The 25,750-nt window shown below is 50.3% G+C and overlaps 1 protein-coding gene across 29 annotated transcripts in view; it reads left to right on the forward strand.

The window, feature by feature from the left end:
- The window catches only part of CACNA1C (calcium voltage-gated channel subunit alpha1 C), a 650,562-nt gene that overhangs the window by 542,957 nt on the left and 81,855 nt on the right, over window positions 1–25,750 (forward strand). For 17 of the 29 annotated variants that reach the window (XM_073020354.1, XM_073020371.1, XM_073020378.1 and 14 more), the window contains exons 19-29: window positions 524–656; window positions 3,652–3,781; window positions 5,008–5,067; window positions 9,695–9,801; window positions 13,023–13,110; window positions 13,625–13,732; window positions 14,899–14,951; window positions 15,265–15,411; window positions 16,783–16,984; window positions 19,111–19,269; window positions 19,868–19,978. In XM_073020354.1, the coding sequence (XP_072876455.1) occupies window positions 524–656; window positions 3,652–3,781; window positions 5,008–5,067; window positions 9,695–9,801; window positions 13,023–13,110; window positions 13,625–13,732; window positions 14,899–14,951; window positions 15,265–15,411; window positions 16,783–16,984; window positions 19,111–19,269; window positions 19,868–19,978 (1,298 nt within the window). Of the gene's footprint in view, window positions 1–523; window positions 657–3,651; window positions 3,782–5,007; window positions 5,068–5,214; window positions 5,275–9,694; window positions 9,802–13,022; window positions 13,111–13,624; window positions 13,733–14,898; window positions 14,952–15,264; window positions 15,412–16,782; window positions 16,985–19,110; window positions 19,270–19,867; window positions 19,979–25,750 lie in introns of all 29 variants that reach the window. The other 12 variants (XM_073020353.1, XM_073020380.1, XM_073020373.1 and 9 more) reach the window with 2 other exon arrangements.

Genomic DNA, 25,750 nt, shown 5'->3' on the forward strand with positions numbered 1-25,750 from the left:
CAGCACATGATTTTGTTGTCGTCGTCGTTTTGTTTTGTTTCAGAAATTGGGAAAGTGTTGGTTTTTAATTCCTGGAACTTCCAAGGGTGGGGTTCTTTGCAAGGGATTCCACAAGCCAACTAAGCCATACCCTTTCCCCAACCTGCAGCCTAGATAGATGAGTAACACCTGGCAGTGCCCTGTCCCACTTGGTCACCTTTTCTCATACCTTACAACGAGGATGACCAACCACCCCAGTTTGCCCAGAACTAGGGGGTTTCCTGGGATGTGGGAATTTTAGTTTTAAAACCAGGACAAGTTGGTCACCCTGCTTACAGTCCCCCTTATTGTGCACTGCCAGCTACGTCTTCTCCAACAGAGATGAGCTGCAGCAGCACTCACAGGGCGACAGCAGAATGTCTGTCTTGCTTGGTACCCTACATTTTCAGAGCCATAATCATGTCTGCCAGTAGGAAGGTCTCTGAAAGTGGTAAAATAAGTGGGAGTGCTGGAGTTATTTAGAATGGTGCTGTTCTTCTTACAGGAGAAGAGGATGAGGAGGAGCCAGAGATGCCTGTCGGCCCTCGCCCACGCCCACTCTCTGAGCTTCACCTTAAGGAAAAGGCAGTGCCCATGCCAGAAGCCAGCGCGTTTTTCATCTTCAGCTCTAACAACAGGTGTGCAGCGATGGTGGGGAAGGTGGGCTCCTGCTCTCTCCAGTACCAGCCTGGCCGTTTCCTGTGTTTTACCTGAACCTCTGGATGGAGCCTGAGACTCTCCCAGCTCCCTGCAAATTGTATAAACAGACACTGATTTAGGAAACAGTCCTGGATTTTGAATCAGAAGGCTTGTGTTTATTTTTCTCTGCACTTTTTGGTTTTTGTTTTTTTTTTTTTGAGACTGAGTCTCGCTCTGCTGCCCAGCCTGGAGTGCAGTGGCGCAATCTTGGCTCACTGCAAGCTCCGCCTCCCGGGTTCACGCCATTCTTCTCCCTCAGCCTCCCGTGTAGCTGGGACTACAGGCGCCCGCCACAGTGCCCGGCTAATTTTTGGGTGATTACCCTTGATAATTTCCTAATTCTATTTAACTTAACAAAATGTGATGTTAAACAATATCAAGAATCTCCTCCTGTATAATAGATTGACCTTGGACTGTTTTTTGTTTTTTGTTTTTTGTTTTTTTTTGAGACGGAGTCTCGCTCTGCCACCCAGGCTGGAGTGCAGTGGCCGGATCTCAGCTCACTGCAAGCTCCGCCTCCCGGGTTCATGCTATTCTCCTGCCTCAGCCTCCCAAGTAGCTGGGACTACAGGCGCCCGCCACGTCGCCCGGCTAGTTTTTTGTATTTTTTTAGTAGAGACGGGGTTTCACCGTGTTAGCCAGGATGGTCTCGATCTCCTGACCTCGTGATCCGCCCGTCTCGGCCTCCCAAAGTGCTGGGATTACAGGCTTGAGCCACCGTGCCCGGCCGACCTTAGACTATTTTAACTCACTCATCTGCTCCTTACTTAAATGGAATTGTCATTAGTATCTTAGTCCAACTTTTATTTGTAACCCAACAAGTTAGTGAGTCTTATTATCATATAGATAGTGTGTGTTTGGATATATGTACACCTTACCATTTTATTTGTTCACCATTTTTTTATTCATTTCCATCCATCCTTTAGCTAACATTTTCTTTTCTCCTAAAGTACATCCTTTAGAAGCTCCTTTAGTCCCATAATAGCAAATTCACTTGGCTTCTACTTACCTATAACTGTTTTCACTTCTTGCTCTTGAAAGATAGTTTTGCTGTGAACACTATTTTAGACAGTTTTTGTCCTGCAGCACAAGAAAGGTGTTATTCCACTGTAAAGTCAGGTGTCATTCCAACTATGAGTTCTTTGTGAGTAACCTAACCTTTATTTGTAGCTGCTTTTAACGTATTCTATTGCCTTTGTGGTTGTACAGATTTACTACCATGTGTCAAGGTGTGGATTTCTTTCCATTTATCTTGCTTAGAATACATTCTGCTTCCTAAGCCTATGGATTTAGATTTTTATTTAGTTAATGAAAATGTACAGCCATAATGTTTAAATGTTACTTCTTTTTAATTCTATATTTCTTCCTTTTGACACTCCAATTGGGCATCTGTTAGACTTTTTCATTCTGTTCTCCCTATTTCTTAGAGGGCCTTACATATCTTTCATCTCCTTGTCTTTCTGTATTCTGGGAGATTTCTTCAGCTGTATCTTCCAGTTTCTTAAGTCTATTTTCAACTTAATCTATATTGCTGTCTAAACCAATTTTTTATCTTGACCATTATATGTTTTTGTTTTAGTTGGTTCCATTTGTTGCTTGATTTTCCAGATTCATCTCTCTAAATCTAGTAGTTTCTATCGATTCCTCATCTTTGTGATTTAGTGCTTTATTTCATTAAATATTTCAAATATAGTTGTTTTATAGTCTATATCTAGTATTTCCAATACCCCCAGTCTTTGGAATCTAAATCACTTATCCGGTGTTTCTTCAGATTTCCCATCTTAGTGGCTTGTCCTTTGGTGCATCTGATGATCTTTGATTGTGACCCCAACACTTCTTCTTCATTTGTGAGAGTCCTGAGGACTAAAGTAGGTCTGGGGAGGCTTTCTTCCAGATGCCCCTTGGAGGTGTTGGCTCGGCCTAAAATTCCCACGCTTTCCTGCCCCATGTCAAGACTGGCTTAACCTGCAATTTCTTGACAGCACTGCTGTTATTGGCTTCCATCCCAAGCAATTCTGCCTTCCTGGCTGGCTCTCTCTCCATACATAGCCTCAGCTCAATGGAGGTTGGCGGGAGGGGTTGTTGGTTTGAAGCAGATGATTCTTACAGCCATCTCCTAACTCTCGTAAACCAGAATTGTCTCAGAGAGCTTGGCCCTTCGAGGGTTTGGTGCTTCTGCAGCAGGAGGGCTTCTCAGAGCATTTAGTCAACCATAATGCCAGGAGCAGAAGTCTGAAGGCCTGGGTTGAAGCCCTGACTCCCCAACACTAAGGCTATGTTTCTGGGCAAGCTTCTCCTACTTGGGTTTCAGTGTTCTTACCTGTGAAATGAAGATGATGACACTCATCCCCTCCTTCCTATATTGTTGTCAAGATGAGATGGTGTACAAGACACTTTCACATTTAGGAACCTAGCATTTTTGGTACTATCACTGAGTGCCTAGAAGCTCAGTTGGGTAACTGTGCTGGGGCATAGAAGTGAATTGCACATGTAAAGCTCTTACACAGGAGCAGATCACCTACAGAAAGCCGGCTTGGCCAGCTCCTCAGCATACCCAGCTCTGGGCAGTCCTATTGTTCCCTGTGCATAAGCATAGAGCAGATCTCATAAAGTGATTTCTTTTCAATGATAGGGAAAATAAGTCCCCAAACAAAAGCCAGTTATGAATGTCAGAGCAGGATTTGGGAATTCAGAGATTCTCAAAGGTCTCAGATGTAACCTTCTAAAATATCAAAGATGATATCTGCACCATGGGGGTGAGGGGTTGTCATTACCAAGCGGCAGTAAGACTTCAAAATGAAGAGGTCAGTTGAAGCCAGCAAGCACCTGTTGCCAGCTGCTGGGAAGAGCTGAGGGGACGGGCTCCCAAGAGCCGACTGCTGCTTCCCCTTGTCTGCCTTGACTTGTCTCTCCTTCTGTCCCCCTCCCATATAGGTTTCGCCTCCAATGCCACCGCATTGTCAACGACACGATCTTCACCAACCTGATCCTCTTCTTCATTCTGCTCAGCAGCATTTCCCTGGCTGCTGAGGACCCGGTCCAGCACACCTCCTTCAGGAACCATGTATGCATTGCCTGTGTCCTCTGCACTCCTTCCCTCTGGGGCTGTGCCGGGTCCACAGCTTCTGTTGCTGACATCATTGTTCAATCCGGAGCCCAATTCTAGATGTCATAATCAGATCCACAACTAACATTTCATTAAGAGAGTAGGGCTTTGATAGAAAACCACCCTAGGACCACAAACAAGTAAGAGAGCATGTACCCAAATGCTCAGGCTGGCTTGATCATTGGCAAAGGGTAGGACTTCCATTGCCTGTGGATGTTCCCCAGGAAGCTCTAGTTCCCTGCAAACTTGGTAAAATATGGCCACTGACTACATGCCCTCCCTTGCTCCCAGCATACTCTGACCAGAAGGGGAGCATTGGCAAATAGGTGCCAATGATGAGGCTGACCTTACCTAAAAGAGAGTCTTGGTACCTTCAGTAGAGTAGACCAAATGTGAGGACCCACCCACGGCTCTGTTGAACAACGTTAAAGGCCAGTTTAAGAATTGCTATATTTCAAAACCTCAAAACTTTGTCAAGTCCAACCAAGTGGGCATGAGGACAGCCCACTGATCTAAAGCCATACCCATGCCAAACTACTCTGCACTCCTGGGGCCTGCTTGGTCCCGGGCTGTCTTGGTGAGGTTAGCAGGTGTTGGCCCCAACCCTGATCCATCACCTGAAATAGAATAAGTATGCAATCCTGCAGCCGGTCCTCAGCCTGTGCAGACCTCACCTGAAGGATGCACCTCCCTTGCCCCCAGAGGACATAACCCAGGAGTAGATTTCTACCAATACAGGAAGCTCGCCAGCTCAGTCCCACCAACAAGAGTGAAGCATTTTTAATCTCCCTGCAAAAAGACAAACCCCATTCTCTGTCCTTTTGACAAGCATCTCAGTGGTCCGATTTGGGTTTGTAAGTAAATTGGATTAATGGGAAAAGCATCCAACCAGATGCTGCTCAGATCCAGTACCAGCTGAGGCCAGCCCTGGAAGCTCACCTCACTTATCTGGGGGCTTCAAGGGAAGCCGCTGTGCTGCCTGAGGCTAGCCCCACCTCAGGATCGCTGTGTGCGTGCTGCTCGCCCCGCCATTTCCATCTGTGTCCATGTGCAAAGGCTCAAGTGCTATGCATCTCATTTTGAAGTGTGGCCCCTTTTCTGGTGAACATCCACTGACCTCTCTTCCCATCCTGCTTTTCTCCCTTCCTCATCCCATCCTCACCCTGTTCCTTTTTGTTTTGCAGATTCTGTTTTATTTTGATATTGTTTTTACCACCATTTTCACCATTGAAATTGCTCTGAAGGTAAAGCCCCCATCCCCCTCTGCTCCTCCTGTCCCCCTTGTGCCAGCACCAGGTCTCTGCCGCTGTCTGTCGCTAACACACATGCTCCTTCCTGTTGGTGTCGGGTTCACTCTCAGAGCCACTAATCCAATTATGCTTATTTTTCAGATCCTAGGCAATGCAGACTATGTCTTCACTAGTATCTTTACATTAGAAATTATCCTTAAGGTAATGCAACCTGGGCAATGCATCCTCTGTCGCTTTCTTTGTGTATCTCTGCTCTGTCTGGCTGGCTCTTTTCTCTCTTCTGTTTCTTTCACTCTCTCTTTTTTTCACTCCCAAGCCTGAAATTGGAAAAATGAGTGCCCCTCACTTTGTGTGATGCACTTTGCCCAGACTCAGAAGCCAGGAGCAACTTACCCCACTGCAGCCCCTCCCTCCAGCCACCCCTAAGCAGTCCGTGCCCTGGAAGGGACACGTGTTGGCTGTGCCAACATCAAGGCTGCCATTTCACTGGTTTGGGCTGCAGCCGTCAGCAGCGCCAGACGTACATGCCCACACGCACCAGCTCTGGTTAATTGATACCTGAGCCCACGTAGGACTCTCCTTCCCTCCTCCTGCTCCATACACTCTGAAAGTGGGAAACCTCCTGGGGCACGAAAGAATCACTTCGGCTGCTCTCTTTGGATGCCCATCCTTAGCACCGTCCTCTGTACTTGCAGCAGACATTGGGTCTAAGCTGGGGTTGGGGGCACGTAACAGTCATCACAGGCCTGCTGTGCGATGTGGAGCTGGTCTCCGAGATGAGGGCTTTCAGCAGCTAACTATAGACTACTGCCGACCCCTCAGTCACCTGCTGCAAAGCTTTGTCACAGTGCCCCTTGCCCTGAGCGTGGGGCAGGGAGAACTGTGCTGGAGAGCTGAGTACAGCGGGGTGAGAGCGGGTGCTGCAAGGAACCTGAGCACCCAGCCCCCAGCCCCCAGCCCCCAGCCCCCAGCCCTCAGCCCTCAGCCCTCAGCCCTTGCCTTCTGCTGGCCCAGCTCAGTTCTGCTAAGGGAACTGCTACAACATTGCTACCCTCAGAACAGGCAGAGCCCACCACAGAGCAACACTGGGATGAGAGAGAGAGTATTCCTCCATTTTTCTGGTATATTTCTGAGTCTCTAAACCAATGCATGGCCAAGCCAGTTCATCTGAGAGTCAAGGTGTGAGTTCCATGGCCTCAGGGAACGTGTGCTCCTCTCTGAGCAAGGGGGTGGATTCTACCCTTTTCCCAAACAGAAGGACTAAGGCTCTGAAGTCCATGCTTCAGCTTTAGCTTCTTCCTGGGAGACTAGGCTGGGACTCCCCGTCCCAAGGAGTCCAGAATCCCTTGTCATCCTATCGCTGTGGCCAGTGCAAGCTGAAGTCCACACCTGACCGATGACACTGCCAGCTGCAGACCTTTCCTTCCCTGATGAGACTCCCTCATCATGACCCAGCTTGTTGATGGACATGACAGTTCAGTCACATCCAAATACAAATTGAATGGGGCAGTTTTTGTGTGCCTTCCCCTGTGTCCTTGTCCCCAGGATACTCAGGTGTCCCCAGCTTCCATCCCTGGTTCCCGCTAGCCAAGTGTGTGGCTCAGATTTTTCTTTTCTGCTCATGGAGAGTAGATCTGACCAGGCTCTGGCTCGTGGAGGTCGGGAGAGGGAACCGAAAGTTGTGTGGCTGCACTAAGATGCGCTGCGGCAAAACCTCTTTTCCATGGTGAGCTGCTTTGATTCCTGGACTTCAGATGCAGGGAGGTACACAGACACCAGAGGTCTTTCCTAGGACAAGAGAAGCTCTGAGGCCCAATTCTCAGTGCCCTTCTCCAGAGCTGCCCTTGTGGATTTCAATGGTGCTATTTCTCCTTCGGGATTGCCATACAAGCCAAAGTGAAAGGTCTCTTTGCAACCATTGTCATGGCAAGGTCCTTCCCTCCCCTCCATCCCCTCCCTCTTCTACTCTCTCCTGTGCTCAGCATGCTTCTCGATAGACACCCCAACGCCGGAACACTTCCCTGTACCTCCTTCCCACTGGGTTCCTCTTCCTGGCCTAAGGCCCAGTGTCATGTTGTGGCACAGATGACTGTGGCTGTCCAAGGGGGACATTTAGCACAAGGAACAGTGGAAGGGCCTGGAGATGTTTGGCCTTAAAAAGGAAAGGCTTGTAGGCCCACAATAGTTGGCCTGAGTAATACAAGGGACTGTCACATAGAAGAGGAAGAAGGTAGAATCAGGACCCATGAGTAGAAACCACATAAAAAAGACAGGTTTCCTAACTAGGAGAGCTGCCTGTAGAGGCAGGGATGGCCCATGGTTGAACAGAGAGCTTTCCTACCCTTCCAGGCAGAGCCAGCGAGCCACGTCCCATTCCTTTCCTTCCTCAGGATAGAAGCACCCCAGCAAGGGCCGCTTCCCAAGTAATGGTGTAGAATTAGGCAAGCAGGACCCAGGTGGCTGGCAATTGGAAAAACAGGGTCGAAGAGGGACAATTCGCAGTGGGTACCTGAGCCTGGCTTTTCCTGATGCCCTGAATGGCACGGATGACTTTCAAGTGAATGCTCTGTTTTCCCCACGTCCCTTTGCCCTTTCTCGGACAGCCACTCTTCCTCTGGCCCTGGGTGCATCCTCCCACTGCCCCCATATGCACACACATGCACTTGCTCAAGAGTTGGTCTCATTTGAGGGTCCCCAGACAAAACAGGAGCCCAAAACCAGAGGACAGAGTCGGCACTCTGAGCCTTGTTAGTCCACCCCTCTGAGGAGTGCTTTCCGCCAAGCGCAGAGGGTTCTGCCAGAGTTCAGTAGTAGCCTCGGAAGATCCAAGCCAGGAACAAGAAGGAATCAGACCCGGTGCCTTCCTAACACTAAAAGCGAGGTGGCTGGGGAAGTACTGGGCTTTCTGCAGGTACGGAGGGCTCTTCAGTTAATGTGAACTATGGGAGCCTCCTGAGTGCAGTCTCTGGGGGTCCCAGGTCTTCACTGAGAGGCAGAGAAGCAAGCCTTCCAGATGGTGGGCCTTCTGGAACTATACTCCCTTGCATCTTTTATATAACCTACCCACTTCTAAAAATTGCCCAACACAGGTGCCTGAGTCCTGTGGGACCCCCTGCTGCAAGAGATAAATGGAAAGAATTAGGTTACAAGAGCTATTTTTGCCCGTTTCCCCCTGTGATTGCTTTTTGTCCCCCTGTGGACACTCTGCCCTGGGCATGCTCTGATTCCAAAGAGATTAACTGGGCCCCAGATGACCAGGGAGCCTTGCTCCCCTTCTCCACCGTCAGTTCCACATTTTTCCCTTTGGCCGATGCTTCTTGTCTGCTGCCTGTCACCGCCCTTATCCTGGATAACCACGGGCCCTTATGCAAGTCGGCAAAATGAGAAAGGCTATAAAGGCGATTTGTTGAGTGCCTGCAGTGCACAGCTTTACACCAGGCTCAGAGGGTGGTAATAATGGCCAAGTCCTGTAACAGTCATCATCATCTTGTGTGTTCTCTTTTAAAAAGTTTCCAAAGGGCTTCCACAAAGCCAGGGGATAGTTTCCTCACTTTATGATGAGAGAACAGAACTTTCCTCATCCAGGAAGCATCCAGAATACAAATCCAGGCTGTAGTGACAGCTCAGCCTTTTATGGGGCTCACTGTGTGCAGGGTGGGTCCTAAGTATTTTACACAGAAGTACCCGCTTGATGCTTACAACCCTGTAGGGTGGGTCGTATCCTCGTTTTCCAATGAGGAAACAGAGGCACTAAGGGAAGTTGAGTTTCTTGCTCCAGGCCACACAAATAAAATACCGTGGGGCTGGGATTCCAGCCCAGGCCGCCTGGCCTCAGAGCCTGTGCTCTTAGCCACGGAGCCTCATAGCCCCTCTGATCACACAGTTTTTTGCCCTTAAAAAACTCCAGTTGCAGTCTAGAAGCAAGACAGGAGAATTGAGTTTAGAATAGTTGGCATCAATCGTCAGCACCCTTTGAAGCCAGGAAGGGGAGGTATGCTAATTGCCAGAGTCACCACTGGAACTTCTCACCAGGCACCAGGGTGACCAGCTGGCCTAGTTTGCCTTAGACTGAGGAGTTTCCTGGGATACAGGATTTCTGGTGATAAAGCAAACCTGGGCAAACCAGGATGGCTGGTCACCCTCCTGGGCATGCCCCCCCGCCCCCACCCCCACTCCCTGCAGATGCCTGGTGCTCTCAGCTGGCCTAAGGACTCAAGCATTCGGAGAGGCAGTCGGGGCGTGTGCTCCCAGCCCGAGAGCATCAGGAAAGGACCCTGCAGGCCCGAAGCCACGGACTTGGGATGTGGAACAGCGGGAAATTAGAATGGGATGGTGGGGCCCACGTGAAAAGGCTTTGAATGTAGGACTAAAGAGCCTGGCGTGGCCTGGCAGGTGCAAGGAGTCACCCAGAAGTCCTGGGCTGGGAGATTCTTGGGCGATTGTGTGCATGGTAGCAGAACTCTTCTCTTGGCACCATATTGCCGTCTTTGTCCTTCCTGTTCTCCATGGATGGTGCTTGGGACTTGCCCAAGGAATGCTGTGGGAGGAAGGGGTGGTGTGAGGGGTCTCTGGGCTCGGGCTAGGGCCACTCACACTGGTGTTTCTCTGTCCCTCCCTGCAGATGACTGCTTATGGGGCTTTTCTGCACAAGGGCTCCTTCTGCCGGAACTACTTCAACATCCTGGACCTGCTGGTGGTCAGCGTGTCCCTCATCTCCTTTGGCATCCAGTGAGTGGACCCCCTCAGCCCACGACGGGCCATGCGGCTAGCAAGGGGTGCCAGAGAGGACAACCAAACCCTGGAGGGCCCGCCTGCAGGACCACCGAAGTGTGATGAGAGCGGGGTGGGGCCTCCGAAGCTGTGCATGGCGGCTTTGAGTTCTTGGATCTGTGTCCTCAGTGGTCTCACACTTGGGGCATGTTGATCAGGCGCGAATATGTTTAAATACCTGGGTTTTGCCATGACAGGTGGGGCCAGGCTCAGCTATTAAGAAACGGTTGTCTCCAGGACCTTCCTGCCTCCTCCACCACGGCCCCAGTTGCCTAGGCTGACCTTCAGCAACCCGTAGTCTTCCACTACCGTGGCCTCCCCTGACCTGGACCCTCCTCCCTTTCTCTCCCCTCTCTCTCCAGCCAAAGCACCTCATGTATGAGTGTATGTGTGAATGTGTATATATATGTCTGTGTAAGTGTGGGGTGTATGTGTGCATGTGTGTGTATGTGTGGGGTGTGTGTATATGTGTATGTGTTTGTGGATGTATGTAGGTGTGTACGTATGCACTTGTATGCATGTGTTTGTGTGTTTGTGTCTGCATATGTGTCTGCATATGTGTACGTGTTTGTGGATGTCTATGTGTGTACGTATGCACTTATATGCATGTGTTTGTGTGTTTGTGTCTGCATATGTGTCTATATGGGTGTGTATGTGGTTGTATATGTGGATGTATGTGCGTGTGTGTGTGTGTGACTGTATATTTGTGTCTTGTGTGTGTGCGTGTGTGTGTGTGTGTGTGTAAGTGTGTGTGTGTGTTTCATTTCACTGGGCTGGGGTACAGTCTGGGTGTGAGTTCTCAGAGCTCTCCAGGTGACTCCCCTGTACAGCCAAGGTTGCAGACCTCATTCAGGTGTGGAGGATCTGTTTACTAGTTTCTACCAAGTTCTAACAGCTGATAGTGTGAATCCTACACTTTAACTTTCAAAGCACTTCCACATACACATTCTTCTATGGTCCTCACACACACACAATGATGGAGGAGACAGGGCAAGTGTTATTATCATCATTGTATAGATGGGAAATTTGGGGTTCAGGACATCATGACACTTGCTCAAGGTCACACCTATGGTAGAGAAAGGCCTAGGTCCCATGGTTCCTAGATCTCTCCTCCCAAGCGTGTTTCCATGGTCGGCTGAGATCATGCAGGGACCGGGGCCTTGGGAGATACCCTTGTCTGTGATCATCAATTATATTACCCCGTATTTTCTGCCTGGGAGCCTACAAGTCTAGATTTGAATCCCAGTGCGGCCACTCAATCACTATTTAACCTTGAACGAGGAATTCTTCCTCTTCAGCCTGTGTGTTTCCCATCTGACCTTTAAACCCCTCCCGTTGTAATTCAGTGCAAGCTGACTCCCTCCCAGAGAGACTGTAGGAGAAACACGGTGATAGACAGGAGTGGCCTTTGCATCTCTTGGAATTAAAGAGCTATGCACCAGAGAAATCGGATCTTTCTGCCAGCCCCTTCTTGAGCACATCATCCTGACCACACAAAGCATGAAATCAGCACTTGCTGGCCTGCCATTCATTGTTTAGGTCCCAAGGCAAGTATGAGGCTCTCTAAAAGCTTGAGAGGCTGTCTCAGGTAGTTAGCCCGTGAGGGTTAGGATGTACTCCACAGCTGCTCACCGAGGTGGTATGGTTAATAAGCCCCACCTGGGTAGGACGGACAGCTCCAAAAACCATGCAGGCATCTTGTTCAGGGGCCTGTCTCCTGCTGTCTCCATCGCACTGGGGAAAAGCAGTATCCTGAGACTCCAAGAAGCTCTGGCTTGGCCTCAGTATCCCAGGTGTATGGAACCTGTAGTGCAGTGTAGGAGCCAAAGGGCCTTCTGAAGGGTCACTGAAAAATCAACTGACAAGAGAAAGGTTAATTGGAGAAAAAGCATTCACATTTATTTCACGTGTATACACAGAGCCTTCAGAATGCAGACCCAAATTTACAGGGAAAATTGTCCATTTTTATGCTTTGGTTCCAAAAAAGTATGGACAGCCATGTAGAAATGTGATTGGACAAGAAGGGTAGGATCTAACATGAATGGACTGAGTGGGGAACCCAGCAAGGCCTGTCTCTAGGTTCTTCTTGGCCTCTCTGTGAAGCATTCCTTCCTTCTGGGCTGGGGACAGGATCCTGTCTGCAATAGGAGTCTTAGGATCTACACTCCCACGTGGTAGATCTGAGGATTTTTTATGGCCAGTTTTTATACAGAAAAGCAGAGGGAAAATTTGAGTAATATTTTTAGGTTGTGTGGCTGGCTTTGAGGAAATGGGATTCTGGGTTCTGGCTTCTTGACCCATCTTGGAGAAGAGGGATTCTAGTGTCTATGGCTAGCCTCGGAGGAGAAGGGGACTGAGACAGGAGGGCAAGAGAAGTTCAGAGAAAAACTTGTGCTTCCGAGACTGCTTCTAAGGCAGTCGTTTCGGGGTATTGTTTCCTGAGCCCCAACAGTAAAGCCCACCCTTCCTTGGAGTCCTGAGTGTGCTCTGGGTGGGTTTTAGGTATAGGTGCCAGGGGCAACTGTCTAAGGAATGTGTTTGGAGATAAACACTACGAAATCTCCTCCCCATGCCCATCACCTCCAGCCACAAGGCCCGAGATCCCACCGTTAGTACGGCATTCCTTTAAGTGTAATGATGTCTTCAGCGGGCATCATCATAAAAGGTACCATTTAGGCAGTTTTTCAAGCACACGGCTCGGTGATTTACGTGGAACTCTTATGTAACCCTTGCAAAGACCTTCTGAGCTGATTACAGACCCATTTTACAGATAAAGAAACTAGAGCTCAGAAAATTGAGGAAATTTGTCCTCAGTGCCTTGGCTAGCAAGTGCCTGTGCTGGGCTCTGGATTCCCATGGCCTCGCTCTGGATTTCTTCTGTGACACTGTGGGTGCCCCTGCAAGTAGCACAGTACATTGCTAATGACCTGCCTTGAGCCACTTTGTGTATTATTTATTCACCCACAGGAAAGCCCCAGGGTTATAGGCAAACTCCAGGCTCTCACGGGGTGGGAGACAGGAGTAGAGAGTGGTCTCAGAATGCAAACGTCTCCAAGATGAGCTTTACATTTTCTCAGGTTTGCCTGGGATTCACCTATCAGGACACTCCCTTACCACATTATTTTTGCTCCCCCCAGAAACAGGAGGAGCTTACTACCCTGCCTGTTTCCCTCTCCCAGGTCCAGTGCAATCAATGTCGTGAAGATCTTGCGAGTCCTGCGAGTACTCAGGCCCCTGAGGGCTATCAACAGGGCCAAGGGGCTAAAGGTAAGTTGAGGGCATGGGTAGGGAGGCTCCAGCCAGCCCACTGGGGAGTGGGAGCTCCACAGAGGTGAGGGGTGGATTGGAAGGAGGAGATGATGGGTCAGGCCAAGTGGCTGCCATGTGGGGTCCCGGACACTGGTACCACTGCATGTCCCGGATCCGTAATGAACAGAGGAGTAACAGAGGCAGTCATCCAAAGTGTCTTCCCTAAGCAGAACGTGCCAAAGGGAGATCCCATGCAAACCCTGGGCCCCTGTGGTGCCGCCATCCCTATATTCCTTCCACTGTAAGATGGGAAGTTGGCAGGGCTTTTGTCCTTGTAGTCACCGAGAGCCCAGTGGGGGCCTTTGCATTCCATTAGGGTTCATCACTTCCCAGGTGACTCTCGGAGCGTGGTTTTGCCCCTCTCAGCCCAATGACTCCCCCTTGCGGCAAAGGGGCTCCCCCTGCTACCTCCTGGAAAGGTTCCTGGCATCTCCTGAAGCCACGTCTCTCTCCCCTTCCCTTCCCACTGCAGCATGTGGTTCAGTGTGTGTTTGTCGCCATCCGGACCATCGGGAACATCGTGATTGTCACCACCCTGCTGCAGTTCATGTTCGCCTGCATCGGGGTCCAGCTCTTCAAGGTAAAGTCTGGGCTCCGCCGTGATCCTGCTTCCTCCCCTCCCATCAGCATTCCCGGGGAAGGGAGCTGGCAGATACAGGACAAACAAGACAGTGGCCCGGGCCAGACTTGGCCTGGATGTAACCTCCACCTGCAGCCCAACTCCAGCTTCAGACCAGGGGAGGGAGGCACTGGAAGGAGGCACCGGGCCAGCAGACCAGAGGCCCCTCACCCTCTCCACTTCACCTGCCCTTCAGGTCACTGCCCTTCCTTCTAGAAAGAGAGGGAGAGGGACTTGCATCCTGTGGAAGCTCTGTGTCAGTCACTTGCTTAAAGCCTGCAGCAGTGACCTATTACCAACAGCATCACGTCCCTGCTACACCACCCAGCTTTCAGAGCCCTGCACCTGTCAAAGTCAGCTCCCGCTGCTTCCTGCAGCACCCCTCGGCTACAGCGAGGCCAGTGCCCTCCTTGGATTCTGGTCTTTTTTGTCCTCACCCTTTTAGTTCTGCTATTCTCCCACCTAGAGCATCCTCCCCTACCACCACCCCCACCCCCACTGTGTAAACTCCCATCTAATTCATTTCTCTGAGTCCAGCTCCACTTCTCCCTCCCTGGCGAGACTTCCTGGAGAGTACAGCTCCCATGCACCTGAGCTCCCGTGTTTGCATTGCAGGGCTACTTGCAGCACTGGTATCTGTATTCGCCACTGTTTTGTGCATGAGTCAGGCCCTGCGCATCTGGATTCTGCACTTTTGTTTTTTTGTTTTGTTTTGTTTTGTTTTGTTTTGTTTTGATATGGAGTCTTGCTCTGTCGCCCAGGCTGGAGTGCAGTGGCGCGATTTTAGCTCACTGCAAGCTCTGCCTCCCGGGTTCACGCCATTCTCCTGCCTCAGCCTCCTGAGTAGCTGGGACCACAGGCGCCGCCACCGCGCCCAGCTAATTTTTTGTATTTTTAGTAGAGACGGGGTTTCACCATTCACAGGATGGTCTCCATTCCTGACCTCGTGATCCGCCCGCCTCAGCCTCCCAAAGTGCTGGGATTACAGATGTGAGCCGCCGCACCTGGCCGGATTCTACGCTTTTTGTCCCTGGCACAGTGCTGGGCTATGGAGGTGCTCACTAATTGTTTTTGGATTGACTCATTGATTACTGAACATCTCTAATACTCTGTTCTCTGCCTTCCAGGGAAAGCTGTACACCTGTTCAGACAGTTCCAAGCAGACAGAGGCGGAATGCAAGTGAGTGGAGGTGGGAGGGCAGCCAGGGCCACGGCCAGTCAGCCCCAGCAGGCTGGAGGCTTGACCAGAAAGGAGGGACAGCTCAGTTTCTAAGACCGCAGGGGCACCTGGACTTTTGCCTGTGTGTTATCTGGCCTCGCTGACACAATGTGTAGCATTTTTTCTTCCTGAAGTTTCTAGCCACTGAAGCTCCTCCCATGGCTGGAACTGTGAAGGTCAAGCCAGGCAGTCCTATCCCACCCAGCATTCAGGGTGACTGGCAGGTGTGAGGGAAGATGGGAGACCCCAGAGTAAACTGCTTCTCCTTTCTCAGGGGCAACTACATCACGTACAAAGACGGGGAGGTTGACCACCCCATCATCCAACCCCGCAGCTGGGAGAACAGCAAGTTTGACTTTGACAATGTTCTGGCCGCCATGATGGCCCTCTTCACCGTCTCCACCTTCGAAGGGTGGCCAGAGTGAGTATGCAAACCAAGGCCTCATGAACCCTGACCTTCAAGGGCCAGTACTGACTTTCCAGCCCAACCCCAAGTTTTGTTCATGTCCCACACTCCTTCTGGAGGTCATGTTTACCTGGGTCCTCCCCAGGCAGTGAGGTATCTTTCTAGAACAACTCATAGTCCACTGTCACTGCTGAAACACAGACTCTTCCTTCTCTCGAAGGTGTCAAGAAACTCCCACCAAAAATGACCTTTTTTTAAGCCCTCTTTCCAACCTCAGCATGAGCCACAATGTCAGAGGTCTCTGTCATTACCCTTATGGCATCTGGGAGCTGGGTGTGGGGAGAGCTTCTCCAGGTGCGGGCCATGTGGTCATCATAGAATTCAAAATTACCACTCCCAGCGTGCCCTTCATTGGGGTAAAGATGGCTGAGATATCTTTATTAACTAGACCCTGGTCTCCTTAGGAAAAGCCTTGCCTATATTTACAGAGGACAGTGAAGAAAGGGATGGGCCCCACTTCCTCTGCAGAGGCAATGCGTTTGTGCCTAGAGCAGCCCATGGCCCTTGCACACTGTGTCACCTCTACCAGGCAGCTTCCCATCAGGTCCTTATATCTCTGTATAGACACCTGTTTTTCTCCCAATGTGTATTCCAGTGAAATTAGAATCTGAAAGTCAGAAAATTCTAAATGTTTCTAAGTCAACAGCAATGCATGGATCTTAGGTGAGAGTCATCATTATTATGCGGTAAAATATAGGTGATAGAGAATAACCAAGTGCTGTGCGGGCTACGGAGGAAGGGAAAGAGATAATCCCTGTCCGTGAAGAATAACAAGCTCCATGGGGCATACAGCCAGGCTCAAATGAATGGCATATGTATGTAAACTGCTTAAGTCTATAAAACCAGACCATCGGTGATGATCGGAGTAGCATGGGTCATGTGAGTGTTTTTATCTAAGTGGATATTTGCTCTCGGAGAGATTTATTCTACATTCTCTCTAACATCCTCTGAGTCCATGCCAGTTTGCAAAGCTGTCTCAATATTTACCAATATTTCCAGTATTTGAAATCAATGCCCATGACTCATGTTACATTTAAATAGCCCTTCACAGTTTCAAAACACCTTCCTATACATTATTCTAACTTCCCTGCAAGGTAGGAAAGTCGGGAATTATTGTCTCCAATTGACAGATGAAGAATCTGAGTCTCAGAGAGGTTAAGAGCTTTGCCCAAGGTCACACAGCCAGTAAGTGTCCGAGCTCGGACTCCAGCCCAGAGCCGTCTCCTGCACCCTGATCCCTGGGATCCCTGGAGCAGTGGTGCCATCCTTCTGCAGAGGGGACCCTGCTTCTCCAGTTCCCTCTGTGGGACCTGTCTCCTCCTGCAGGCTGCTGTACCGCTCCATCGACTCCCACACCGAAGACAAGGGTCCCATCTACAATTACCGCGTGGAGATCTCCATCTTCTTCATCATCTACATCATCATCATCGCCTTCTTCATGATGAACATCTTCGTGGGCTTCGTCATCGTCACCTTCCAGGAGCAGGGGGAGCAGGAGTACAAGAACTGTGAGCTGGACAAGAACCAGGTAGCTTCCTAGGAAGGAGCAGAGGGAAGCGGGGCCCGTGGAGGGAATGGCTGCCTGCACCCACCCCGCAGAGGAGCTGCATCAGGGAGAGGCCGTGCAGATACTGAGATCGTCTCTGCTTCTCAACCAGAGTGGGCTCTCAGTCTTTTTGAGGGACCTGTGCAAAAGAAATGCATATTCCCGCAAACCCCAGATCTGGCAAATGTGCTCAGCCAACAAATATCTATGAAGCTTCTACTTAAGGATACTCTGAAAGGTTTTGTCAAAAAAAAAAAATCTCATGCCCTATCTAGAAGTTAACAAGTTAGAAGGACCCAATTGGGTCGGCACCATTGATACGGAGGAGAGAAACTAGAACTATGAGGGAATGAGGGCTTTTGGGGTGGGGAACAGGACGGCTTCAGGAAACCACTCTTATATGGTTTCTTAAGTAAGACCCAGAGGACTCTGTGGGAGGTGGGGGCAGGAAAGAGGCTTAAGTGGGAGTGAGATGGCGATGCCAAGTATCGTGACAGGTTCTGGTAGCCGTGGAGAGCTGGCAGTGCCGTGGCTGAGTCAGGAAGCTGTTAGGGTGGAAGGTAGGTGTAGTGCCTCAGGTCTGTTCCCCAGCTCGGCTCCCACTGGAAGGAGTCCGTGGGGAAGCACATCCCTGTCTGTGAATACGGAGTGCCCATGGGAAGGAACGTAGCATGGTGTGCCCCTTGTGACCCTCACCAGGCCAGCTAATCCCCTGTGGGTCTTCAAGTCTACATCTCAGGCGTAGACTCACTCTGTTGGCTGTTGCGTGGACCCTGGATTGAAAGAAGACAGGAAAGGCCGGGCGCGGTGGCTCAAGCCTGTAATCCCAGCACTTTGGGAGGCCGAGACGGGTGGATCACGAGGTCAGGAGATCGAGACCATCCTGGCTAGCACGGTGAAACCCCGTCTCTACTAAAAAATACAAAAAACTAGCCGGGCGAGGTGGCGGGCGCCTGTAGTCCCAGCTACTCGGGAGGCTGAGGCAGGAGAATGGCGTGAACCCGGGAGGCGGAGCTTGCAGTGAGCTGAGATCCGGCCACTGCACTCCAGCCTGGGCGACAGAGCGAGACTCTGTCTCAAAAAAAAAAAAAAAAAAAAAAAAGAAAGAAAGAAAGTGGAAATGAGAAAGGATTAGACCCCGATATCAGGTTAACGATGGTAGCGATGGAGAGAATAGGAGGAGGTAAAAGCGTTAAGGCTCAGGCATTGGACACGGGGGCTGAGGGTTTGAGAAGAGGCCGGGGAGATTCCCCAGTTCCTGATCTGGAAGCCGGGGCAAAGTGCAGAGAAAGGGACTGGCTCTTTGCCAGAATCCCAAGAATCTAGTTAGCCCAGAATCTTCTTCCCTGTCAGTGAACTGTGTTTTTCCATCTTACGGACACTGGCAAATAAGAAAGATTGATTTAGTTGCCCAGGCACAGTGGCTCATGCCTGTAATACCAGCACTTTGGGAGGCCAAGGTGGGTGGATCACTTGAGGCCAGGAGTTTGAGAACAGCCTGGCCAACATGGCAAAACCCCATCTCTACTAAAAATACAAAAAATTAGCTGGACGTGGTGGCACGTGCTTGTAATCACAGCTATTTGGGAGACTGAGGCAGGAGAATCACTTGAGCCTGGGAGACGGAGGTTGCAGTGAGCCGAGATCATACCACTGCACTCCAGCCTGCTGGATTTAGGACAGGAAAGAAAAACTGAGGAGAGAAGTACCCAAGGAAGGTCTGTGGCATGGGATGTAATCAGTGAGAAGCCCAGCTGTCAGTGGGTCAGCAAGCACATTCTTAGCAATGCCGACTCCTGGTTGAGGCACATGAAGGCATCACCAGGTGGAGGAAAGGAGATGTATGGTCCCTGCCTTGGACCTTGATACGGGGATTTGACAAGAAGGGGCTCTCTCCTTGATTAAGGGGGCCGTGGAAAAATCGAGACATTTTCCAAATAACATCTCCCACCTATAAGTGAGCCAGAGCAGCCGATGATTTCTCTGACTTCTGGAGAACCCCACCCTGCAGTGTGTGGTTTCATTCACATCCCACACCTCTCTGCCAGCTCCCCCCACACCCTCCAGGTAACTAACCCCACTCTCCCCATCCTCCACCACCCTCCCAGCGACAGTGTGTGGAATACGCCCTCAAGGCCCGGCCCCTGCGGAGGTATATCCCCAAGAACCAGCACCAGTACAAAGTGTGGTACGTGGTCAACTCCACCTACTTCGAGTACCTGATGTTCGTCCTCATCCTGCTCAACACCATCTGCCTGGCCATGCAGGTCAGTCCAAGGGGGAGCACAGCCACGGTGCTGCAGGAGGGAGGCATGCCATGGGGATGGAAAGCGTAACGGAGCGGCAGGCAGCTCAGTGCATCGCCTTCCTGGTCACCAAGGGAGGCAGCTGGAGAAAGACGAATGTTCCCTGTCAAGGATGTGCTCCTCTCTGGGCCTTAGGGAAGAATCCATGGCACCCTGGGTTGATCAGTGGAGAGAGGGGAGGAGATAGAGAAGGGAGGGAGTGAGCTGGACGCATTCGTTGTGCCGGGAAGGCGTGGCGTGTGGAGGTGGGTTCTGCATCCACCCGTCTTCAGGGACAGAGCTTGTTCCCAAGCTCTCTTGAGTGCCGGAAGTCTCCATAAAGTCATCACAGCCAACCGGGAAAATGAGCACAGATGTGTTCAGAGAGGGCAGAGCAGGGAAGAGCTTGGAGTTCTCCTGAGTCCTCCTGACTGCCCACGGAGAGGTGGGTGGCCCTCTGGGGTTGGGTTCGAGGAAGGTCTTGCTGAGACAAGGGCCTCTGAGAAGGGTGGGCAAAAGGTGGGGAGGAGGAGAGACCTCCCTGCCCCGTGTTCACAGCTCCTCCCCTCTCCTGATGCAGCACTACGGCCAGAGCTGCCTGTTCAAAATCGCCATGAACATCCTCAACATGCTCTTCACTGGCCTCTTCACTGTGGAGATGATCCTGAAGCTCATTGCCTTCAAACCCAAGGTAGGCCTCTGAGAAAGACCTTTGATTCACAGGCATCGGGGTGGACAGGACGGGGAAGTGGGGTGCAGGTATTGAAGGCAGAATCAGGGGAAGAGGGAAAAAGGCATTGGTGAAAGACCATCGCTGCTCCAATGATCAGTGCTCCAACTCCTCCACCTGCCCAGAGCTGAACCAGGCCAACTCCAGGAAACCCTCTCAGCTCTCGGTATTGATCCTGGCTGGGATGCACAAGCCACAGATTCCTCACTGAGCTGAACCTCTGACCCTCTCCTGGGAGAGGCAGGTGATGGTCTTTCTCCTATGTCCCATCCTCTGGTACATAACCTGTTATTAGAAGAAACTATGCCCATAGACTGGCAGACCAAACCTCTCCGGGCCCAGCCCCCCAGATCCACTCAGGCCTCTGTTCCACCCTCCTCCCATTTCATCAGCCACACAGACCAACCTCGTATAAAACATCCAGCCAGGGCTGGATTTGCTCAGGTCTCAGGACTGCAGCCTGTGGGCACTCCTGTTCCCTGCCTCAGAGGCTATGGCATTGCTGCTTACACGCTCTGGGGCAGGAAGAACAATTACCTGCAAATTTCTCTGCTTTGTTCCTCGTGGTGTAAGGGCAAGATTAGGCCTGCTCTGCTGAATGAGGCAGGGTCAGAATTCCTGTCCTTTGGATCATCTGTGCCCTTCCTAGCCAGTCACCCCCGCTGTCCTCAGTGGTGGAGGAGCAGACACTGCTGTGAGCCACACCTTCCACCCTGGGCCTCTGTAGATGGATCAGAATCACTGGCATCCACTGGCCGGGATTCACCACCAGGACAGCTGCTTCTGAGAGAGGCTATAAGAGCAACTGAGCAGCCCCCAGGCTACCATAACACCTTTTGGAGAAGGATGAGAAGGAACGAGTTCTAGGAGCATCATGAGGTTGCAGACTTGAGACAACCTCTCCAGCTTACTGAGCCTTCTTCTCCCTCCTTTAGCAGTTTTCCCAGATGCAGCAACAGGAGGCCAAGAGCAAGAGTCCCTGGCTGTATTTTCTATTTTCATTCAAGTTTTTACTGCTCTGAAGATTAACTGGGGGTGGGGGAAGGTCCGGCTTGGCCTTCGAATCCATGTTCGTTGAGGAGATATCCATAGCCTTCTTTGCATGAATGTTCAACTCACACTTTTGATTCCGTATCATGTGCTACACATATATCATGGCGTGTCATCCTCAAAACATCCCTATAAAGTGGGTATTAGCATCCCTCTGTAGAGAGGGAGGGGGAGTGAGGCTCAAACAATTAAGTGCCCAGTATTAATTGCTCCACTACTAAGAACTGGCAGAACGGAGACTGGAATCTGGCACCTCTGACTTCACTGTATTTTCCACCACACTGAGGTTAACTAGCATTTTCCCAAGTCAAGTGCTGTGCGGGTATTTTTCAGAAAGAGGGAAACAACCTTGGAAGGACTGAAAAGACAAGATAGTATTCCTACAATGCAGGTGCTTCTCTCGCTCAAAGAGTGCCTGGGGATCCCAGCTGATTTTCATAGAGTAAGGCTCCTAAAGGACATCCTTTGGTGATAGAACGGTGGTTTCCTGCCTTCTCCAGAGAAGCAGGTACACTCTTTTTCACCTTCCTGTACAAGTCCCATTTAGGAGGACAGACTTGTCCTGACCTAGAGAGGACCCCTGGGTTGCCCTGACACCTTCCTTAGGGCACACGGTGTCTCTGCCCATACATGGCCCTGTTCCAAGTCCTACAGCCCAGGAGCTCTGACAGTTCACCACCCACAGCAGCATGACCAGCTGAGGCTAGGAGTGCAGTCACTGCCGAGCTGAGCCTCGGACTCGGGTGACATCCTCTCAGTGGGAAAACTGGCGTCGTTTTCATCCAGTGTCATGAGACATATGGTTTAAATATTTCAAAGCCTTGAGTCATTCCACAATTGACTCAGATGTGTTTCTGACGATGTCTGAGGCAGTCTGGAGAGCCTTCAGTGGACTTTCTGAATCATGCCTCCTGAGCACGGGAGACATACGGACAACATTCCCTGGGAAGTGCCTGAAATTGACACCTGCGGGAGCTTCGGTCTAAAAGGCACTCCACCTAAATCCTGCAAATCAAGGAACAAGACAGTTTCCTAGGAATTAACCATTGCGGGTGGTCTAAACCATAAAGTGCCTCCTAATTTCCTCTGTCCCTGGTTTTCTGTTGTGAGAAGATGGGGCAAGATAACAGAGACTTTTACCCAAGAAGAAAGAGAGCCATCCTGGGGCCATTTGCATTTCACACTCCTGTGGTGTAAAGAGAAAGGACAATGGATCTTTCCCTGTGAATTTCCCTACAAGGGCTCTGGCAAGAGGGCGATAAAGGTGTCCACCCAGTTGGGAGCATCATGGAGCACAGCTGGGTCCCTGGATTCTTTCTGAGCTATGTTCTTCGTTCACAAATAGACTCCAGGAAAAGCAGCTCCAAAATTTTCAGGCAGAAAACCAAACTGGAAAAACCTGAAGCTCTGGAAGAAATATTCAGCTGGATCTGGCCCAAGAACCAGTGGCTTCTAACCATGACCTGAATCCATGACAACTTTCATTTCCCACCGTTAACTAGGACTCTGTGCTGCACTTTTTATTTCACTGGCATGCTGTTTGTGTATGACCCAGATGAGCATCAGCATTTGCTATGAAAGGACAGCTAGGAACCAAGGATGTCAAAGACAGTCTGAAGTTGTCACTGCTTTTGTTTTGTCTCTGCAACTGGCTGGTTGGTTGTTCCATCAGCCAGTCAACTTGTATTCTTGCTTCATTCTTTCATTGTTTTCATGGTCATGGATGTTCCCAATTTCTTCATTTCTGTGTGTTCTCCTCACCACTCCATAGAAAATAAATTTACTCAAGTAAGTCCCTGCCTAAAATCTAACCATCCCACTCCTTGAATTCATACTCTGTTCACACACACACAAAAAAAATCACAAAAAAAAACTAGGGATCAACATAAACCAGTTTAGATTGAGTCGGTCCCCCACAAAGCCTCAGGAACCTGCGGGGATGGTTTGAAGAGAATGAGGTGGATCATGGCAGCATTGATTTGAACAGTGAACAGTGATCCAGAAGGACCTCCTTCCATGGAAGGGAGAGGCCACAACCTGGAGATAACCGGATGTCCCCTGCGCCCCACACGATGGTGCAGGACCAGGTTGGGCAGCATGAAAAGTGCTGGCTGGAATATTCTGAAGGTAATTAAATAACTGGATTGTTCTATCATGAACTGATACTTGTCAGCAAAGACAGGAAAATAAATTTTAAAGATACTCTTATAGATTTGATAAACTGAAAAATATGCAATGCCTGGGGAAAAAGTCTAATAGAAATGGCTAAGATCTCTACAGAGAAAATGATAAAATTGAAAGGAATTCAAGAAAAGCTGATAACTGAAGACATCTGCCACGTTCCTGAATTGGAAAGCTCAATATTATTAAGGTATCATTTCTCCTCAAACTGATCCATAGGCTCAATACCATTCCAGTTAAAACTCCCAATTACACTTTGCTGGAGGTGAGAATAGCAGGAGAGGGAGCCGCACTGCAAATCCTTTATGGCCAACAGGATGAGGCTGGGTGGTCCTGAGTCTTCAGCCCCTTTGGGCAGCTCCGACGTCACCAAGGAGGCAATGCACAGGAGCCTGGCGCGGGAAGCAGTGTCTGTCTCAGCTACTCCACTGTCAGCTGCTGTTAGTGGGAGTGATGATGTCACTTAGTTGCCTGAGGTTTGCTGTCGAGGATGCCTCAGCAAGGGCACTGGGGGAGGAGGAGCTGCAGGAGGCAGTGAGTGAGAGGCTGGGCTCCAAGCCTCTCCTCAGTGGAACGTGGTGTGCCCAGGAAGGCAGGGGTTCACCCCATGGAAGGCTCCTAACTCGTCCCCTCCCCACAAGCTCCCACCTGGACCATGGAGGGGTGAAGCAGCTGAGACTCACCTCTGCCCCTCAGCTGGAGCCAGCCCACACAGGGAGCAGCCAGTACTCACCTCCCTGAGAGGAGGATACTGGAGAGGCCTTGACCCTGGCAGCTCTCTGGAATCAAAGTCTCAATCTCCCTTTTCGGTTTTCTCCCATCCTGAGAATGGTCCAGAGGGGAGAATGGACCCAGAGTGAAGGCACTCGTTGGCCCTTCTGATGCCCTGCTTTTTTTCTTTTTATTTATTTATTTATTTATTTATTTATTATTATTATACTTTAAGTTCTAGGGTACATGCACATAATGTGCAGGTTTGTTACATATGTATACTTGTGCCATGTTGGTGTGCTGCACCCATCAACTCGTCATTTACATCAGGTATAACTGCCAGTGCAATCCCTCCCCCCTCCCCATAATAGGCCCCGGTGTGTGATGTTCCCCTTCCCGAGTCCAAGTGATCCCATTGTTCAGTTCCCACCTATGAGTGAGAACATGCGGTGTTTGGTTTTCTGTTCTTGCGATAGTTTGCTGAGAATGATGGTTTCCAGCTGCATCCATGTCCCTACAAAGGACACAAACTCATCCTTTTTTATGGCTGCATAGTATTCCATGGTGTATATGTGCCACATTTTGTTAATCCAGTCTGTCACTGACGGACATTTGGGTTGATTCCAAGTCTTTGCTACTGTGAATAGTGCCGCGATGAACATATGTGTGCATGTGTCTTTATAGCAGCATGATTTATAATCCTTTGGGTATATACCCAGTAATGGGATGGCTGGGTCATATGGTACTTCTAGTTCTAGATCCTTGAGGAATCGCCATACTGTTTTCCATAATGGTTGAACTAGTTTACAGTTCCACCAACAGTGTAAAAGTGTTCCTATTTCTCCACATCCTCTCCAGCATCTGTTGTTTCCTGACTTTTTAATGATTGCCATTCTAACTGGTGTGAGATGGTATCTCACTGTGGTTTTGATTTGCATTTCTCTGATGGCCAGTGATGACGAGCATTTTTTCATGTGTCTGTTGGCTGCATAAATGTCTTCTTTTGAGAAATGTCTGTTCATATCCTTCGCCCACTTTTTGATGCAGTCTACTCGTCTGACAAAGGGCTAATATCCAGAACCTACAAAGAACTCAAACAAATTTACAAGGAAAAATCAAACAACCCCTGCTTTCTTGAATAAGCAGCTAAAACCTCAGAAGGCCTGGCCCATTTCCCACAAGTTCCCAGTCTCCACTCTCCTCTTTCTGTCTGGGCCTCCTCAGCCCAGGTGCTCCAGCTTCACGAAGCCAGATGGTTTCTCTCATCCCTCCTACCCTTTCTTCTGGTGATTTTCTGCCAGAAGTCGACACATACATAATGGAGCCCCTCTCGACTGCGTTAGACAGTTTCTCGCCCTGGCCCGAGTGAGTTTCTCCCACTATCAGTTACCCCAGCCATCCCTGGCTTTCTCCAGCCGGTGGCCGCTGCGAGCACCCAGGCCCTTTCCCTGCAGACTCTTTCCCACCCAGTGAGTCTTGCCACTGCGGGCCCCCATAGGGTGTGTCCCGGTGAGCCGTGGGGCATCCAGACACTCTTTTCCACGGTCGATTGGACTTCTGTCTAGATTTCCCCATTAGCATTTTATTGCCCTAGTGACACTGAAATCTAAGAGCCCTGAGCCCCTCCGGGTTCTTAGCTGATCCCCTCTGGGGTGCAGAGCCTTGTCCAGCTGCTGGCCAGACTTGCCGCCTCATGGCCTCCATGCCACTTCCAAAGTGGGGACAGCCTCCTCACCACAGCTCCTCTGCAGCCTTCCTGCCCACGCCCTCGCCCTGCCCGCGGGTCTCTGC

The sequence above is a fragment of the Chlorocebus sabaeus genome, chromosome 11, assembly GCF_047675955.1.
Source record: "Chlorocebus sabaeus isolate Y175 chromosome 11, mChlSab1.0.hap1, whole genome shotgun sequence".
Lineage (NCBI taxonomy): Eukaryota > Metazoa > Chordata > Mammalia > Primates > Cercopithecidae > Chlorocebus > Chlorocebus sabaeus.